The sequence below is a fragment of the Coffea arabica genome, chromosome 6e (genome assembly GCF_036785885.1).
Source record: "Coffea arabica cultivar ET-39 chromosome 6e, Coffea Arabica ET-39 HiFi, whole genome shotgun sequence".
In the NCBI taxonomy this organism is placed as follows: Eukaryota; Viridiplantae; Streptophyta; class Magnoliopsida; order Gentianales; family Rubiaceae; genus Coffea; species Coffea arabica.
In genome coordinates this window covers 5,127,208-5,146,465 of record NC_092321.1, presented here as the reverse complement: position 1 = coordinate 5,146,465, position 19,258 = coordinate 5,127,208, and the positions used below count along the sequence as shown (strand labels likewise).

At 38.3% G+C, this 19,258-nt stretch overlaps 4 protein-coding genes across 4 annotated transcripts; all 4 read left to right on the top strand.

The window, feature by feature from the left end:
• Positions 1-1,871: 1,871 nt before the first annotated feature.
• Positions 1,872-4,830, top strand: LOC113696201 (uncharacterized). The gene is made up of 4 exons (XM_027215589.2): positions 1,872-2,328; positions 2,439-2,630; positions 2,739-2,982; positions 4,171-4,830. The coding sequence occupies exons 1-4, from the start codon at positions 2,038-2,040 to the stop codon at positions 4,296-4,298; spliced, it is 855 nt and encodes a 284-aa protein (XP_027071390.2). The 5' UTR covers positions 1,872-2,037; the 3' UTR covers positions 4,299-4,830.
• A 3,026-nt stretch (positions 4,831-7,856) lies between these two features.
• LOC113696197 (exocyst complex component EXO70A1-like) lies at positions 7,857-13,653 on the top strand. The gene is made up of 11 exons (XM_072054658.1): positions 7,857-8,184; positions 8,428-8,523; positions 8,868-9,073; positions 9,434-9,676; positions 10,948-11,086; positions 11,178-11,390; positions 12,018-12,223; positions 12,434-12,631; positions 12,708-12,807; positions 12,972-13,219; positions 13,365-13,653. Exons 1-11 carry the CDS (start codon positions 8,044-8,046, stop codon positions 13,480-13,482), a joined length of 1,908 nt encoding a protein of 635 aa, XP_071910759.1. The 5' UTR covers positions 7,857-8,043; the 3' UTR covers positions 13,483-13,653.
• Positions 13,654-14,759: 1,106 nt separating this feature from the next.
• LOC113695791 (uncharacterized) lies at positions 14,760-16,888 on the top strand. The gene is made up of 2 exons (XM_072054656.1): positions 14,760-16,124; positions 16,513-16,888. The coding sequence occupies exon 1, from the start codon at positions 15,270-15,272 to the stop codon at positions 16,116-16,118; it is 849 nt and encodes a 282-aa protein (XP_071910757.1). The 5' UTR covers positions 14,760-15,269; the 3' UTR covers positions 16,119-16,124; positions 16,513-16,888.
• Positions 16,889-17,640: 752 nt separating this feature from the next.
• On the top strand, positions 17,641-19,000 carry LOC113695830 (uncharacterized). Its single transcript, XM_027214996.2, has 2 exons — positions 17,641-18,097; positions 18,203-19,000. Exons 1-2 carry the CDS (start codon positions 17,896-17,898, stop codon positions 18,676-18,678), a joined length of 678 nt encoding a protein of 225 aa, XP_027070797.2. The 5' UTR covers positions 17,641-17,895; the 3' UTR covers positions 18,679-19,000.
• Positions 19,001-19,258: the final 258 nt, after the last annotated feature.

The window sequence follows — 19,258 nt, the reverse complement described above, 5'->3', positions numbered from 1 at the left end:
TTTCCAAGGATCCAAGAGACGATGACGAGAAACGTGAAAGAAAGTAGTAGTACTAGTGCCAGTAATAAAGTAGCCTGCGAGGAATGCGTGAACGCCAAGAAGGCTGGCTGCACCGCACCCTTCCATCCTTGTGTAAACGACCCGCTAATTCCGCGGTTCTTGACTCGGGCCGGCCCGATTGCTAGGCCCGTCAAATCTCCCCGGTGAAGGTTCCATATTTAAATAAAGTTAAATAAATGGTGGATAAGTGAGTAATGTATTGTTGGGGAAGCTTCTGGCAAGAACTGGATATTTTTTTTTCCCCCTTTTTTCTTTTTTGTAATTGCGAGTGGCTTTTGTTTGTGTATAGACTATAGAATTGAACAGGAGGTTTTCATTCATTGGCTCTGTGATGGTACGCAGTAACGAACGTGTACCATTACCATCGATATGGTTTAACCAAAGGTGCGTTGAAACTCTAGAGGAGATGGTAGTTTAGAAGCTGCTCTGGCGGCCATTAGTAATCTGAGAAGCAGAGTGTAGTTGGTGGCTTTATATTGACAGATATGCCCTTTAAGGAGGAAGGGCAAGGGCCAAGGTTTTGGATTTGTATTGTTGTGGGTCCCCTGTGGGGGCCCCGCTCGTGATTTGGGCGAATTGTACATTTTTATTTTTCCCCTTTTTCTATTTTTGGATGCCTTACATTATTGATATTACTCTTTCGCTTGGCGTAGCCACGGCAATTATGTCGAATTGGTCAGGTGTGACAGCATTTCCCTCCGTCTGATAATTATTTGCTTCTCTTTATTGGGACGTTTTGTTTCAACCTTTCTTTTGTTGGTTTCCTTTACCGTCTTAAATTCAGCGTTTGTATCCCCCCTCTCTCTTCAAAGCGACGAGGAAGAAATTTTTTTTTTTTTTGGGTTAAAAACAAAAAAGCCCCCCGTGGTAAGCCTAATACACAGAAAAATCCCCTATAGTTTCAAAATATACAATACGACATCTCATGCTTTGAACTAAATTGTAAAAGTGACGGAATCCGTTAAACTTAATGGAAATGACTTATTGGAACCTAAAAAAAAATTTTTATACCTATTTTTTATCAAATATACCAATTCTACCCCTTAACCCTCAATTCTCTCTATTTAGAAAATAAAATAAATGATTTTTTTGAGCTGTCTTTTGCTTAATTATATCAGGGTATTTTGGGCATTTTGACCATTTCCGTTAAGTTTAACGGATTCCGTCACCTTTACAATTTAGTTCAAAATATGAGGAGTCGTGTTGTATATTTTGAAACCACGGGGGGCTTTTCTGTGTATTAGGTTTATCACAGGGGCTTTTGTATTTTTTACCTTTTTTTTTAAGGTTTATCACGCGAAAAATCAGACTTAAGTGCTTTTACCATCAATCAAAAGGGGCAGTAATTATCTATCGAGAATGGTAATTTTAGTTAGTATTTTTAAACTTGTTGGTCTTGTGGGGATGAATAGACAAAGATCACGCAAATTATATCAGATCATTATCATGCATAAATTTATTATTTCATTTCGGAATTGCCAAATTGCATTCGCATCCCAACACGTACCAGGTCTTTCCATCCAATGGTTCCTTGGGTTTGCTTGGATATAACATTTTATCTTAAAAAATTATTCGTTTACATATTATTATAAATGCATTTTTCCAATTAATTCCAAACGGCACCTTAGTCCCAGTGAGGGTGGCTGTGAGTGGGCGGTCACGTGACTCATTTTGTACAGCGTTTCATAATCGTTTCTCATTTTTCATTTTTTTTTTCATTTGATCTCCAATATTGAATGCAGCATGCCAATGGTCCGACACCAGAAGCGTCCTTCGTTCCTCTTTCTGCCAAAAGCAGGAAAGGGCTTTATGTAACGTCAGTTTTTAAAACCGCAGCTCTCTTCATTTTTTTTTTTTTTTTTTTATAACTCTCTCCACCACTCGATCGGTAGTCTCTTCACTCCCTCCCGTCGCCCAAAACCCGTTTCTATCCGCGCTCTTGCTATTCCGACCATCTAACATCTGGAGAGAGTAGCAATGGCCGATTATTTCCAAATAAACCCGCAAGAATTGGATGGTGATGGAGAGCTCTGGAAACTTCTCCCCTCTGATATTTTCCCTTTTGATCATCAAATTACCTCTTCCAACCTTAACCATCCAACCTACTCCTGCTATAACCACTACAACTACTCTCTTGCTCAGCAGCAGCTTTCATGCATGGGCTTTGAAGACCGCCTTTCTCAAAGCTTAGCTGCTCTCTCTTTTTCTCAAGATTCTGGACTCAGCCCACCATCACATGGCTTCGTCACACCTCCTCCAAACTTGCGAGTAAATTATTTCTCCTGCATGCAGTGTCTTTTTTCTTTTTTTTCCCAAGGTTAAAATTGTTTAGTAACTGCATGTTCCTTCTGGATTTCCTTCATCGTTGTCTATTGCAGCGGTTTAGACCGGCGGTTCAGTGCGTTTGCCGTGCCGGTTCATTACCCGTCCGATGCCTTGTGTGCGATGGATGTCTGTCTGGAACTAACCATGTCCGTACTGGGTTCAGAAATGAAGCTTTTTCGACCGGTGATCTACCGGTTTACCCCTGTCACTTTATGAATTCCAATCCAAACCCGGTTCTTTCTCTGGTACGTTGAACCGGGTTTTATGTCGTACCTTCATTTTCGGTGTCCTCTTTTTGTGGGTTCTGCTTTTTCAGCTTTTTGGGTGATGATGATGGGTCTTGCACTTTGCAGTCAGAACGCTTTATTGAACAACAAAGACTAATAAGGAGTTTTCTGGAGCGGCAGAGGCGGTCTACTGCGAATCGGGTAGTGGAGAACCGGTTTGTTCCATTTTCAGGCGGTTGTGGGGGAAATAGGATTGGTCACGGGACAGGAGATTATGGGGGGACGGGGGTTTTTCTACCTCGCATACCAGCCAACAGCAGTTCCGCAACTTCAGCTGACCGTATGAATGATCATCCCAAGAGAAGACAGGGTAAGCCACCACGTTTTCTCTAATTTGTAATGGTCTTGGTTTTTATTTTCCCCTTAATTGTTTTTCTTTTCTATAGACACGCAGACATATGCATTTTGACCCTCTAGATTGTTTTTTTTTTTTTTTTTTTTTTTAAAATGAAACGTAGTAGCGATTTGATGCATGCGAGTTCAAAAATTATAGGGATTTGATATATATAAATTAAAAAAAATTGAGAAATTTGTTCACGTAATATTTTTTTTGCAAAAAATCACAATCCAAACAAGATCACCTGAGGTTAGAGTGACAGGAATACAAACAATAATAGGATGAAAAAAAAAAAGGGGGGGGGGGGAGCTGGGGATGAGAGATAGCAGCCAGCAGTTTTGGTACCTGCTTATTTTTTGGAGTTTACGGTTTTAAACTGCTGCTAGTTTTCCTTTGCTCTTTGGTTTTGGTGGCTTTCCAAGGTAACATGAAAGCTACTAGCTAGCGAGGCTTACACCCAAGAAATTACTGCGCGTAAAAAGGCTGTAGATCAAGGAATTACTAAAAAGTTTTGGTTTTGATTTATTTATTCATAGTTTTTTCGGTCAAGTTGTAGATCAAGGAAGAGGATTGCTTTTAGTAACTCGTTTTTTTTTTTTTTTTAATTATCTCAAGAGGAACTAATTTATGATAAATGATGGGGAAATTTGTATTTGGTGACTTTCTCTCCCCCTGGTGAGGGCAAAAAATTGGAGAGGGAAAAATCAATTATTGAACAGGCGCCTCTGCTTTCTGTTAAATTAGACGATATGTAGTCTACATAACAGCTAAGTGAGTTTAGATGAAGCACTAATGGCATGGGTCACACTTAGGAGTGCCTAAATACTTGATCTAGAAATCCGTATATTAAATAAATACGGGGTTCAGTCTTTAGATGTTAGCAATAAATAGAGGCCTCAGCAATAACAACGTTATCTATATAATTAATTAATGATGGAAAAAGAAGCTGCACGTTATTGGATGGACCCGACCCTTCATACGTTTGCTAAAACTAGAGGGTCTCTTCACTATTCATAATACAACCCTTCCTTCTTTTGAGTAGTACTACTGGTACTCCACTTGTTCTTGATTCAAAACTCTCTTCTGTATGCATTTGAAATCCCACCTTTTACCCGGAAAGCAAACGGACGCTATTATGAGTTATCTACAATATGTTGGCAGGTGCCAGGAGCAGACATGGAGAGGAGGCTCAGATTCTACCTCCGAGGAACAGTTTCATGAATATGGCTCAAATGAAAAAGCAAGAAGTTTCTCCTGATATGGGCTTGCCTGCGGAATGGACCTATTGAGTATCTCTCTTCCTCAGCCATCAATGCACCCCAGGGTGCACAGTCAAAGAAGAAGGGATTGATGGATGATGGCCCTTCTTTCCTGTTCGTTCCTAGCAAAGTAGAGAATATAGAAAGTAGTAGTAGCAGCTCAAGGACTGGTCCAACCTCTTTTTAACTTTTGTCTCTTGTTCGCCTGATCTGAAGTTGTCTTTTTGGTTGGTCTTGACCAAGCTTCATATTTGGGGGCGAGTAATGTAACAAATATATTTTTTTAACAATTTTAACATGAGTTAGGAGCGTGGTCTGAATTATCGATTGTGATGCTAGATCTTTGATTAGACGTTTGGTGAGGAGTCGGAATTTGAAAGCTGAGAGGTCATGGTACTCATGTCCATTGTATGTAGAGAGATTTCAGGCATCTTTTGTCTCGGTTCCTGGCTCCAATGTTTTGTTGCATGGAAATGGAAAGCTTCACCTTGGGAAACAAAATTGCAACTTTTGGAAAGAGAATTTGAGGAGAAAAAAAGAAAATTTACGTTCCTTAGATCAATTTATGGCCTTTGCAAAGCTATGGGTCTATCTGTGTTTATTGTGATCCTGCAGCCGTATGCCTCGAATTCCCTAAATCTCCTTGTTTATTTAATATATCAATTTTGTCGAAATTTCAAAATCTTATTTATTTAATTTATTGATTTGGCTATGAGGTGTTTAACATGTACTCATTAAGGGATGTTTCAAGCGTTGGTTTGTTAAAGAAGCGTGTCTAAATGTATTAATGTGGCATCCATTAATAAAATCTTTAATTTATTCAAGAAGGCAGTTTTGGAAAAGTAACTTGGATGGATGAGGTTGAGTGGACTTGTAATCTCAAGGGATATTTGGATTTTACTAGTATTATGGGATAATTTTTTGATTAACTTTTTATGTACACCGACGCTATAGCAATTTTGAATGTGTATCACATGTATAGCATGATCTAAACTTCAAATATGTTACATTATGTGGTATGATCTAAATCTGTTTGTGTAAAAAAAAATCGTGTATAAAAATTCATAGTCTAATTTTTTTTTGAAATATTTTTATTACAATCTCTATAATTTATACACATTATACTCTTAAAAGAGAACATATTATTGTTTTTTGAAAAAAAAAATTCAAAACCTCTCGAAAATTGCAATTCTAGTGGGCCCTAAAAGTTCTCCATTTTTTGAGTTTGTTTGATTTGATAGGTTCACTCCTTAGATCTCATCTAATACCACCGAACATCATTGCACGTTACCGCTTGTAGGGCTCGAGCAAATGATGCGGCCCAAAAATTTCATCCGATCCAGTAAAGATCAGGAGCACAAAGCCAGTAGGTGCCTGTTTGATTGAAGGTCATTTAAATGAGAAAAAGAAATAGTACTTGTCTTCCCACCATGGATGCTTCGCCATGCCGGAAAAGAGTCGATTTCAGCTGTTGAATCCTTTAAAAGTTCCCTGCGGTTGAGAACCCGGATCCCACCACGCCTACCGTGCATGGTGATGGTGAAGCACCACCATGTAATTAATCATTTGCTATCAATCTCGAAAACGACATAGTTTTAGACATGCATGGGCTTTAGCAGATATTTACATCAGATTGTTAGTATCTAAAATCAATGTACTGAAACTTGCATGTTTACTAATTCATGATCAAATGATTGACAGCCCCTTCACAGCTTGATTTTACTCATGCTCCTTCAATTGATCAATTCAACTTCTTTGCAACAAACTTTCGTTATAAACTTCAGCAATTTTGATTTGGAGTATAATCAAGCACTTTTAGGCCCCGTTTTGAAGGGAAATGCTGAGGAATTTGCATATACTGTTCACCAACTTGTTTCAAGTGACATAAACAAGGACGATTTGGTTATATTCCAAATCAAGAGGAAACATGTCCTACTTTTATTTCACTTGGATCTCTTCAAACGTCAAGCCAGGCCACTAATTACTAAACACTATTTTAACTAAACAAAACAATAATTAAAAAATAAAAACAAACGGAGTTGAGGTGTTAATTTTTCCGAGAAGTATATTTAAATTAAGAAAGCGTATAAATGTAAGAAAGGATAATAATTGTTTGTTTATGTGTGGGCGCGCAATTACATGGTAGGTTAGCGTGATTTGAATGGATTGACGAGTGGCGAGCCAAAAAAAAAAAAAAAAAAACCTTTGTAGTTTATTATAGAAAAATTGCGAGCAATTAGAGCTAATGGCAACCTATGTTTTATTCCCCGAACCCAAACAGGTACATGAATGTTTGGTAAGATAAACAGATTATAGGCCGCATCAGATGTTTAATTGATAGTAGTAAAATTTTGACAAGCGAGAAAGGTAATTATTGTCGGGGTTATTATCACTTTATCCCATTAAACTATATCACTACTGTCAGTTTACCCCCTAACGTTATCTTTTAGTCACTTCACCCCCATAAATAATTCAATTTAACATGTTAAGAAATTTTGGACAAAAATACCCTTTTATTCTATAGCATTACTACACTGTTATTATTACTTTATTCCTTTAAATTATAGTGATATAATAGATTTAATTCCTAACATTATTTTTTTGGTATTTTACTTCATTGTTAATCTAACTACTATGGTAAAAAATTTTTAAATATATTTACCCTTATATATAAAATTAAAAATAAAAATTTAGAATGATTATTCTTCTTTTTTTTCACTTTAAGAGATCCAAAAATATAAAAATAAAAGGATTTTCTCAAAAAAAAACTTCACACTTATTAATATTATGAAAAGAAAAAGAAATAGGAAGAAGGAGACAAAAAATTAGATTTTGCAAAAAAAAAAAGTGTCTAATATTATCGTATTAATTTAAGGTTGTTGGGATCAGAATTGAAATCTAGTGGTAAATAGTAAAGTGAAATAATTTTAAAATAATAAAAGTATTTAATTCTTTCTTATTTGTATTTTCTAAAAAAAGAAATTGAGCTCTCTCTCTCTCTCCCACTCTCCCTCCCCTTTCCAATCTTTCTACTTTTTTAATATTAATAAAATTGCTAAGAAGAAAGAAATTAATACTTTGATTTTTTTTCTTGATACTAAAGAGGAGAAGAGTGACTCTAAATTTTTTATTGTTTTTATTATACAAAGAAGATGGTACTTTCGTCTAAAGTTTTTTACTTGTTAAATTGATTTAATGGTGGGATAAATTACTTAAAAAATAACTCTATAGGGTAAATTGATATTGAGATTATAGTTTATGGGATAAAATAATGATAACTTTATGGGCTAAACTTGTATTTTTACTTTAATTAACAAACTCCGTTAAGTTTAACCATTAGTTTTGGGGGTAAAACGACTAAAAGATAACGTTAAGGGGGAAATTGATAGTGTCACCAAACGTTAAGGGGGGTAAAGTGATAATAACCCTTATCTTCGCATAACTCCGTCTTCTTAATGAATCACACCTTCCTATTTCTACCTAGTACCTACTAATTACTACCACCATGCAATTACGCAAATATGCAAATCCGCCAGCCAGCTACGCAGCCTACCTAAAACGTAAATATAAAATGGCAATAACGGCCACCCCCAAAGATCGCCACATCAAATTTAATCCAATTTTTTTTTTTTTGGGTTACCCCTACCAAAAATCCTCAGCCCATTCCAAAGAACAATAACCTGAATCAGTGAATCTTCTCCAATTATGCGAAAAGCGTCTATTATGGGATACACAACATAGAGCAGAGCAGAGAATACTGGGATACGCAGCTGCCATGGAAACGTTGAGCGAGAGGGCCGCATTGATTAGAGAGTCTATGCAGAAGGCGCAGTCCGTGACCGATTCCATGGTTTCCATTCTGGGGTCCTTTGATCGCCGTCTATCTGCCCTGGAAACAGCCATGCGCCCCACTCAGGCAAGTAGTTGTCTTTATCATCTTAGCCACCCCATATGTACATATATGTACCGGTAGCTAGTATTCATTTCGTTTGACCCAAAAAAAAAAAAAAAGAAAGCGTTTATGAACCCACCCCAATTTATCGATCAATCCATCAATTAAAACAATCCACCCGGATGATTTGATGTATTTGTGTAATGTATGTGGAGAGAATCTGGAAACATGATCATGTATGTCGGTTGTGTAATGATGTGATGATAGTTGAAAACGCATTCCATGAGGAGGGCGCACGAAAACATCGACAAAACATTAAAGGTTGCCGAGCGTATTTTGGCTCAGTTCGATCTCTCTCGCCAGGTTCCATCTTTTTTCATTTTTCTTCTTGTGCCTCCCTATCCTCTCTCCGACAATGCTCTGCCATTATTCCTAAGTTCTATCATACAGCTAGTAGTAAATTTTCTGGAATTGTAGGTAGAAAATTTCAGTTTTTCATAATTACGCTAAAACTAGCTTTTGGTAATTATTTGCTACAACATACCATTAGAATTACAAAATTTGTTATTCTACAAAACAAATTCTCTCTAATCAAATGAAACTTACTGGGAATACTTCATGGCACCACGGCATTTTCCCTCCCTCCATCTCTGTGCGTGTGTCTATTACAGTGGTTTTTCAGTTGATTTTACTTCGAAACTTCCCAGGCCGAGGCTAAGATATTGAGGGGGCCGCACGAGGATCTGGAAAGCTACTTAGATGCAGTTGATCAGTTGAGGAGCATCATTAAGTTTTTTGGTGGTAACAAGAACCTTCAGAGTAGTGTTGGAGTGGTCAACCATGCCAATAATTTACTCGGAAAATCTATCTTGAAGCTAGAAGAAGAATACCGTCAGCTTTTAAACTCTTACAGGTTCGTTTTTATTTTTTATTTTTTCCTTTTGAATTGCTTAATTTCCTTGTTGACTGGAGTTGTCTGACATTCTGTGTTACAAACTTGGCTCTTCCACCTTTCTTGATCAAATTTATAAATTGTAAATTTCAGAAACATCCTCTTTTGAGGTTCTTTTAATTTGGCCTTGGAAGTGGAATCTTTTGATAATATTGAGTAGATTTTGATTTCTTAGCAATATTATTCTCTACTTACAACTTTGATCATTCTTTTGTAGCTGTTTCTAATGCACTGCTTAGTAATTCAAATTTATTATAAAGACATAGCTTAAATTTCTTGCTTGTAGCTATTTCTTGTAAATCATGTTTATCTGGATTTCAGCAAGCCTGTGGAACCTGATCTTCTGTTTGACTGCCTACCTAATACTTTGCGACCATCAACTGGATCGCCTGCTCAAGGCGATGGTAGTGGCTTAAAATCATCAGAGCACCACAAAAAGAGTCTAGAACCTGTTGTTTACCATCCTCCAACTCTCATTCCACCAAGAATACTACCTCTGCTACATGACTTAGCCTTTCAATTGGTTGAAGGTGGCCATCACCAGCAATTGTTTAATATACACAGGTAAAAACTTTAGAATTTTGTCTTGTACTTTGTCATTCTCTTGATTATTATTGGTCATTTAACTACTCAAAACAATGAATCATATAGCATCATGTTCCCGGGAATATCTTTTTAGAGAGCCCAGAGAACAAGGAAAACATACTCTTGCATAGAACTGGTACACGAATGAGACATGGTACTGATGTAGTGATGTCCACAAATAACTTTCTAGACACTCTCCTTTGAAAGAAAGGAACTCGTGGGAGTCTAAAACCTGAATAATCACTTTAACAATGATGATTCACCTTATTATTTTTCCATCTACAGCCATTACAACAAACCTGATTCACCTTGAGAAATGGATAACCCTTTTTTATTTTTGTGGGCCAATAGAGAAATGGATTACTACTTGCCAACAAGATAAGAATCAAAATTCTTTTATAAAGGTGCTTAAGCAATATTTCTTTACTTTCTTCAATCATTTGGATCCCAAACTTCTTCATCTGTTGCATTGTGCAGTGGACATATGTTTCCTTATCTATTTTATTGAGAATATGGAGATAATTTGAAAAAAACAGATTTGCGGCTGAAAATATGAGATCAATACTAGCTACAACTGTAGAAGGTTCGGTAAAAAACAGACAACATATCAGTTGTAAAGTCTTATTCTAGATTCTAACAGACCATAAGAAAGGATTTTTTTTTTTTTTAACACAAGCTGCTATTCTTATTTCCCGCAATCCTGCTTTATGTCACTGTAGCAGCTACAGTGAGGGTGTTTGAACTTCATAGGATGACAAATGAGTTTGGGAAGAATATCTTAGAGAACCTGATAGGTTATGGCAATTACCAATCAGATTCTCTGTGAGATTTGTGATCTCATCTTGAATACTGATGTTGTATCTTGTTTAACATTCTTATGTATGAGGAATGAAAGAGTAGATCAATAATGCAATAGTTCTGTGCTTTTCCTTGCTTACTCATGCTTCATGTTTGCACTACAGTTTACAAGTTCAGTTAGTTACATGATTAGGGATTTGGTCTTTGGATTTAAAAACACATTATATTTAGCTACAAAAAGACTCTCTATCGTAATTAAGCTTGGCCAGAGCTTAAGTGCAGCAACAGTGACTATTGTGCCACCACAAATTAGAGCAAATTTTGTTTCTTTTGTTCTTTGTACTCTTACTATTTTATGTGTTGCATTATTTAAAATTTTTTTTGATTGATCTATTTACAAGCTGACTTTCCTTTGCTGCTTTGTTAATCTGGCCTCCTATGTCTGTTACCAGTGAAGCCCGATCCTTTGTCATGGAACAGAGCCTAAGGAAACTAGGAGTGGAGAGACTAACTAAGGATGATGTACAAAAGATGCAATGGGAAGTCCTAGAAGCAAAAATCGGAAATTGGATTCATTTTATGCGGATTGCTGTAAGGCTATGCATATGATTTCATATTCCTAAATGCTTCTTTCAAACAGTTGATCACTGTTGTACTAAACCAATTATAATATCTGTTTCAGGTCAAACTTTTATTTCATGCAGAAAAGAAAATTTGTGATCAGATTTATGAGGGTCATGATTCACTCAGGGATCAATGTTTTGCAGAGGCTACCACAAATAGTGTAGGCATGCTCCTAAGTTTTGGAGAGGCTGTTGCCAAAAGCAAAAGATCTCCTGAAAAGCTATTTGTTCTTCTGGATATGTATGAGATAATGAGAGAACTTAAGCCAGAGGTGTGATGTATTACCAGTTTTTTGGCCACGTATTTTAGTGACCAAAATATCTTTCTAGCTCATCTGTCCTGCTTTCTTGTTTACTCATTTTCTATATGCCTTCTTGTTTACTCATTTTCTCTATGCCTTATTACTCTTTCCATTGTCCTTCATTTTCATAATGGTTATCAAGAATGTAGATATGGTGCATTGCAACTTTTCTCTTAAATATTTCTTGCATTTGTTTGGTTGTTTCATAATAGTTATTTATGAAGTAGAAATGGTGCATTGCATCTTTTTCTCTTAAATATTTTCTTGCATTTGTTTGGTTGTTTCATAATGGTTATCTATGAAGTAGAAATGGTGCATTGCAACTTTTCTCTTATGTGTTTGGTTGTTTCCTCAGTTAGCCTATAAGAAAACTATCTTATTCTTGTTAAGACTTTTCTTTTCCTTCACTCAAGCAACTTGAGCAAATATCTAGTGTAGCAAGCACTAACTCTTACAACTACTATTGCATCAATCTCTGCTAAACTTGGATTAGTTTTAGGTATCCCTGATTGTCCTACATTGGCAAAACCAGCATTAAATTCTCATAGACCATAAACAAAAATTTCTTGTAATGACAACTTCTTTTTTCAATGGTAGATTGATATAATCTTTGGAAGTAAATATTGTGGTGAAGTGCGAGAAGCTGCTGCAGTCTTAAGCAAGCGTCTAGCTCAGACTGCTCAAGAGACTTTTGTAGATTTCGAAGAAGCTGTTGAAAAAGATGCAACAAAAACTACTGTTCTTGATGGAACTGTGCATCCATTGACTAGCTACGTGATTAACTATGTGAAATTTTTGTTTGAGTAAGTCTTCAGACTTAATTCCGTTCCCTTGCTTCTTTTTTTTTCGGTTGCTTCATATTGTGGACCACTGGTAACTTTTCTATTTAGGCCTCTAATTAGATGCATGCTAGTCACTTGGATCTTTCCATGCTTGATTATTGGTTTATTCAGTGTGTTGGGCTAGGAAAAAGGAAGAAAAAAAAACTGACATTGTGAACTAATTGTTTGCAGCTATCAGTCGACACTGAAGCTACTTTTCCAAGAGTTTGGTGATGATGATGTGGAGGAGAAGTTGGCATCTTTAACAACTCGTATAATGCAGGCTCTTCAGAGTAACCTGGATGGGAAATCTAAGCAGTATAAAGATCCTGCTTTGACTCAATTATTTTTGATGAACAACATGCACTACATAGTAAGATCTGTGCGAAGGTATGCTATGTTCTTCATATGTGAGGGTATACTCTTCGAGTTTTCAGTCACTGGTACATGGTTTAGTTATTTATAGGTCAGAGGCAAAGGATATGTTAGGAGATGACTGGGTACAGATACAGAGAAGGGTTGTCCAGCAGCATGCCAATCAATACAAAAGGATTTCTTGGTCCAAGGTTTAAACTCATCTCAAGGATTTCTTATCAATGCAATACATAACAAAAAAAAGGAAAAGAGCTTATGAATGCAATTGTGACTACCATATGTCTTCAAGCTCGGTTTTAAATTTCTTTAACCAAATTTTATGAAGATGCAGTAAATTGATAGTTTTCGTCCCCAGATTCTCCAGTGTCTCTCCATTCAGGGAGCTGGGAGTGGTTCCTTTGGAGCTGATGGTGGCAATAGCAACAGTGCAGTGTCAAGGTCAATGGTGAAAGACAGGTTTAAGACATTCAATCTGCTATTTGAGGAACTTCATCAAAGGCAATCTCAATGGACGGTGCCAGACAGTGAGCTACGTGAATCTTTGAGGCTGGCGGTTGCTGAAGTCCTTTTGCCTGCCTATAGATCTTTCATTAAACGTTTTGGGTACTGCTGTCTCTGAATTCTATACGACTTCACTGCTCCTTTCTTCTCCATGCCTCTTTTTTCTTGTTTCCCCTCTCCTCTTGTTTCTTGTGTGTTTTTTGCGTTGTTCTCTCTGGCTGAGATTGTGAATATGATGGATTCTCAGGCCCATGATTCAAAATGGCAAAAATCCCCAGAAGTACATCAGATACAATCCCGAGGATCTTGAAAGAATGCTAGCCGAGTTCTTTGAAGGGAAAACCTGGAATGATCCAAGACGATAAATTAAATGACCAGGAAATCAGCTTTCCTCTCTGGATTTTGTCAGTTGTAAGCTAACAACAAGAACATGCAAGAGAAAGAGGGTGGTGAATCGTTTTCCTCATCAATTTTGTATCATTTCTTGTAAGCATGATTTTAGATATTCAGAAATAAATTGATAATAATCAGCTGCTCCCAGGGGTTCTCCTTCCTCGATCAATTGGACTTATAATATTGTAAAATCGCAAGTTATTTTCCAGTATTTTAAACCAGAAATAAGTTTATGGTTATTAATGCAAATTATTGACATTTTTAAAAATAAAATTAAATAGATATTTATAACTGTAATCCTAAACCATAAACAAACAATGTGATGTCTACTTTGCTGGGCTGTCGACGCTGCTTTTTTCAGGTCTCAAACGAGTTCAGTCAAAGTCCAGGATTCCTTCTTCTTTCTTCTCCGACGCCTTCGCCTTTCTTGTTCTATCCAGTATCTTTACGCTCTCTCCAAGCCTTCCTCACAAAATCTACTCCACTGCCGACTGCTCCCTTCTCCTTCTCCATCCAAACCCACCCTTTTTCTTTTGCTGCCGCCACTCCCAATCACTATCGCGGGGAATTGTCTATTCATAGTTCGCGTCATAAGACCAGGTTGCCCCGTGGAAATGTATTTTCTTCAGCCCTAACTCCCAAGTGCATATGCGAAATGTTTCATACATAGGCGATCCCCTTTGAGTTAGATTACGGGAATTCTCTTATCTTAGCTTTAGGATCGAGGCTTTGCGCCCATGCTCACCATCAGGCATCATGCTTGTCTATTTATACGTAATGTGGAGATCAACTCCATAGCAGTTCAACACAGTATCCTAATTAATGCTTCAAAAGATATGACAAGACTATAGCAAGGAGCTACACAATCTCTTGGACGTGCTTGTCCCTGAAGAGATACCAGAGATTCAAAGAGATGGCGCAAATCCTTCTGACAGAAATGGACTTCAGTTAGAATTACCAGATTGTCTTTAGAAACTCATCGTAGTTCCAAGTATCTATGACGAATATGATGAACTTGTACACATCTGTCTGTGACGAATACATCAAGCCTAGCTGCCTTGCTGTTTTAGGTTGACGGAAAAAAGGAATCTGCAGGTTGCACCTCTGTCTGTGGATCATTCGATTATGTAAAGTTGTATGAGCATTCGATGCTTTGTTTTTTTTTTTTTTGTTAAATAATGTACTACTTACTACTTCACTAGAGTACTCCTTTTAGTACTCGTTGAGCTAATCTCTGTTGTTTTCTCTCGCATGTGTGTGGAAACCGGATGATATAATAAATACATCAAGAGATGAAGTGACATAATTATCATCATGAGATGATGGATGCCAATTGCCATGAAGAAAGAAATATCAGGCTGCAACTTCCCGTCTTTCTCTCCTCTCCAAGCATTCCAGTCCTGCTCACCTCAGGTAAGACAAGGCCATTTGGTGTAGAAATGGTGGACTATCTATGAATTGTGATTTTCAGGCCCGAAATGCTGGGACCAAAGTCTAGTCATCTTACCTTGATGCGTGGCTGCTTTTACCAAAATTCTGCCACTTGTTACTACTAATGCACCCCATATAACCATAACCTCTCATCTTATCTAATGCTTCTTTGGTTTCGCGTTTTCTTAACTACTCATATCACCACCAATGCACTTTAGAATCTTGATCTTTGTTTCTCCTGTTTCCTTCTCCCTTTCGCCTTACTTGCTCTAAATTAAATGTTTCTCTCCTGCAAGCAAGGAGAGGGGGAGGGGGATCTTAGATACCTATGGCCATGGCTTCTTCAATGTCTGATAACCGATTTGTAATGGGGTACCCCTCCATGAATAACGACGGTAATAAGTATTCACAAGCACCACCACCACCAGTACCGGGGTACGTCCTGCAGGGAGCTTATCCTCCTCCTCCTCCTCCACAGCCCCCGTATTTTGGCTACCCCGGCGCCCCCACCGAATCTAAAAAGCAGGTTTCTCCATCTTTCAACGTGTGGTACAACTCGAGGAATTACGGGCCATCGGGTTGGGCCCTCCCTGAAGACGACAGTAGCAAAAGATTTGGCCGAGTGATGCTGGTGACCATGGTGACTTTGATTGTTAGCATGTGCATGGTAAGCTTGGTGATTTGGTTCCTATTCGGTACACAAATCCCAGAGTTCGATGTTTCATCGCTCGCTGTATCCAATCTCAATGGAAACGATTCCGTAATTACGGCCAATTGGGATGTTAACATTACTGTCTTCAAACCTGACACCGATCTCAGAGTTGATTTTGATTCCGTCAAGGCTTCCATCTTCTACAAGAATTATCCCTTGGCTGCCGCTGCCGTTGAGCCTTTTTATTCGCACGGGAATCGTCTCCTTAGTCTTCAAATTAGAATGGATAATGCCACGGCCCCCGGCAAACCTTTTCTAGCTGGAGAAATCATTGAAAATAAAAACGGAGGTATGTTGTTTGTTAGCGTGAGGTTGAGAATGGAGGCTAAATTTCAATCCGGCTCCGTTTGGAGGAAGGAAACCTTAAGAGTGTTTTGTGAAGATCTAAAGATCAACTTTTCACCCGCCGGAGGAGATGGGACGTTAGCAGAAGATTCGCAGACGGAATGTCTAATATTTACTTGATTTTTGGTGAGTTCTGTGACATTAATTCCGCGACTACCTGTTTTGAGCTTGCTCCATCTAGCTTTTGATCCGGAAATTCTCTTCTTTGATTGATAGATCCTGTATCAATCCTTAGTTTGAGAGAAATTTTATGCACAGCATCAAGTTGTGTGCAAATTTAAGCCGTTTAATGGTTCTTATGCGATCACAATGGCTGTTTAATTTTCTGATTAGAGATCTCCTTCATTCTTCAGAGGCGTAGGTGCTTTTTTTTTTTTAATAAATACCTCTTCCCTTTCTTTTGTTACCCTTAGTAAACCCCTCAAGGCAGTGATGGTGCTTTGATTTGTAGCAGAAATTTTCCACGCTTCGTTGTAATTCCATTCGTTCATGTACCGTTTGTATGCTTGTCTAGGTACTTATTGGAGGTATGATGACGACCAAAAATTTGAATGGTGCCTCTGCACCTTGCTTTCTTGCCTAGCTTGCTGCCGGCAATCTTTCCGGATGTGAGTGGCGGAGGCGAAGAGGCCTACATTTGCCGGTGGTTAAGTAATCATCTAGTAGTGGTCCTAGTGAAATTTTGTAAAGATTATTGGATATGACATAAATCGTTCGGAATTGTAAAAATCAGGTATGATTTTCTTTTTATCCAACCGAACCATAGACAATGGTTTTTCATGTACAAAGTTCTTTATCAATCGCTTGTATAGTTCGTATGTGTAACTCCCCTTGTTTTTTTTTTCGATTCTGGGTCAAAATGAACATATATGCTAGTTACGTAATTTTAATGAGACCCTCTTCCTATTGTTGCACCAGCTCTTGATAAAACCATCTTATATTTGCTTGATGGAAAATGATGATTCTCCCTCGACTGTCAAGCCCCGCTACTGAATGGTGAGAAAAAACATAATGATTCTGCAGATTCTGCAATCTTTTACGCAAAACATAATGGTGAGAAAAAAAAAAAATCAGAATCTACCGAGTCTAGCGAAACTGGAACAAAGAACCTTCGCCAAGTTTTCTAATGAACTTGTCAACAGAGGACAAGCAAACAAGAAAAAGGATAAACTCATCCACCTGGTAATACATGGGACAAGCTAAGACACGTTGATTCGAGGATACTAATGATACAAGCATCTCCCTTAAAACATATTTATTAACGACCAGACTCGTATGTAATAAACTTTCTACAAATGTTTGTACAAGGACAAACTTTAACCATTCAAAAGAAGCTTCTATCACTGGATAGAAGCATGTGACTTCTGTTCTGAAAAACGTCATGTCCACTTTTCTAGCACTGTCACCCAAGAAGTGTTTCGAACGAGTGACCTGCAAATCGTGGTGGTGCAGAAGGAAGAATTGATCTCCATGAACTATGATTGTGATGATTGTATCAAAAGATGGAGGGAGGATGGAGGGCACCAGAAAATCGATGTATACGAATCCTAAATATGCTAATACTTGCTCATCCATAAAATCATAAATCAAACATGCACGTCCACAATTTTAACCCACACTGATCTATCAAAAATAAATTTAACTAATTCTCTAGCCACATATTGGTCAGAGTAACATTTTGGTGGTTTCCATACAAATTAGTCTCGTCCTCTCTTAATGGGATATCTCTATCTATAGCGCGGATATCTATTGAACACCTTGGAGATCTCCTTAATTTGATCTCCATATTCTCTGTCTCCCCCTTTCTCTCCTATTCAGGTAGCTGCTTTGCTTCCTCTCTCTCTCTCTTCCTCCCGTTCCTGCCCTGCAGCGTGCAGAGAGAGAGAGGGAGAGGGATATGTCGAATGATGAAACCACAAGACCTGTAATGGGATATGCTCCCGTAGGCTGTCCCCAGCCCTTCCCTCCACCGCAACAAGGCTATTATGGTCACCCCTACACCGCCTATCCTAACTACTACAATGGCGCAGGACCACCGCCGGGCACGGTCTATTACTCATCTGCTCAATTACCCAACATTTCTCCCCAGCCATCCAAAGGTTATGAGTTTGCTCGCCTCGCGCTTATCGTCATGATTGTTCTAATGGTTTGCACAATAACGTTCAGCTTATTCACTTGGCTATTTTTTGGCTCTGGCGTCCCAGACTTTAAGGTGGAGTCATTTAACGTGCCTTATTTCGACATCGCCAATTCAACATTGAAGGCCAGATGGGAGACGAATATAACTGTCAAGAGTACGAACCAGAAATCAAGAATCTCCTTTCCGCACATTCAAGGATACCTGGTTTACAGAAATCGACTCGTGGATGCCGCCATGATTGATCCGTTGCACCTGGAGGGCAAGACTGAAGCCAGTCTGAGAGCTAATTTTTCTCTCCCGGATCCTAGGGGAAATCTCCCCGAAGCTTCGGTGGTGGATGCAATGGGTGAAGGACGAAAAATTGGGATTTTGGATTTTTATTTGAGATTAGATATGAGAGCAACATACGTCTCTGGCTCATACTGGAGCAGAGAAACGATGCTCAGAGTCATTTGTGGGGATCTATGGGTGAATTTCCCAGCTCCAATTGGAGGTGGAACGTGGAACGGTACCAGTGGGGAATGTTCAACTTACTATTGATGTTAACTTAACAAGCCGTTTCATTTCCTTCTCTGCTTTTGGAGGAGACTATTGCGCCTTCTTTGATAGCTGTCAATTCTTGTATATTTTCACCCTGCATAGGCCATGCGTATTTGTTCAGCGTGGAATCTGCTTCTAGTACATTAAGATACGTAGGACATAATGAACAATGGGTTTAGGTTCCTGAATTGGATATAATGAACATTGTCCTCGAATGGTACGTACGCGGGCCTTGTTCAGCAGATCCTAGTGTTTTAGTCCAAAACAAATCCAAACCTCGCTAGTTTGTTTATATACATCACCCGAAGGTGCTTGTTCTGCAGATCCTAGTGTTTTGTTTCTACCTCTAGAATCCAACGCTGTACTCAACGAAACTACGTGTGAAAACTGTTCCTCACCCCAAGGGAGACCTTTTCGACCGAAAGGACTCCGAAAAAATCACTCTTTTATGACGTTCCTCCCTAGACAGAGTCCATGCACGATTTTGCTTCCGCTGGACAAGAATTTCTGTCATCACAGCTTAATTGCGCAATGCATACGCTTAATCGACTCCCCTGCAGGCTTTAGATTACATTCTGCA

Coding starts and splice junctions, on each gene's coding strand:
- LOC113696201 (XM_027215589.2), top strand. CDS start 2,038: ATGGCCGATTATTTCCAAATAAACCCGCAAGAATTGGATGGTGATGGA. Junction 2,329..2,438: donor CACCTCCTCCAAACTTGCGA/GTAAATTATTTC, acceptor TGTCTATTGCAG/CGGTTTAGACCGGCGGTTCA. Junction 2,983..4,170: donor TCATCCCAAGAGAAGACAGG/GTAAGCCACCAC, acceptor ATATGTTGGCAG/GTGCCAGGAGCAGACATGGA.
- LOC113696197 (XM_072054658.1), top strand. CDS start 8,044: ATGGAAACGTTGAGCGAGAGGGCCGCATTGATTAGAGAGTCTATGCAG. Junction 11,391..12,017: donor TGAGAGAACTTAAGCCAGAG/GTGTGATGTATT, acceptor TTTCAATGGTAG/ATTGATATAATCTTTGGAAG. Junction 12,808..12,971: donor AAAGGATTTCTTGGTCCAAG/GTTTAAACTCAT, acceptor TTTCGTCCCCAG/ATTCTCCAGTGTCTCTCCAT.
- LOC113695830 (XM_027214996.2), top strand. CDS start 17,896: ATGTCGAATGATGAAACCACAAGACCTGTAATGGGATATGCTCCCGTA. Junction 18,098..18,202: donor TTCTCCCCAGCCATCCAAAG/GTTATGAGTTTG, acceptor CTGGCGTCCCAG/ACTTTAAGGTGGAGTCATTT.
- LOC113695791 (XM_072054656.1), top strand. CDS start 15,270: ATGGCCATGGCTTCTTCAATGTCTGATAACCGATTTGTAATGGGGTAC.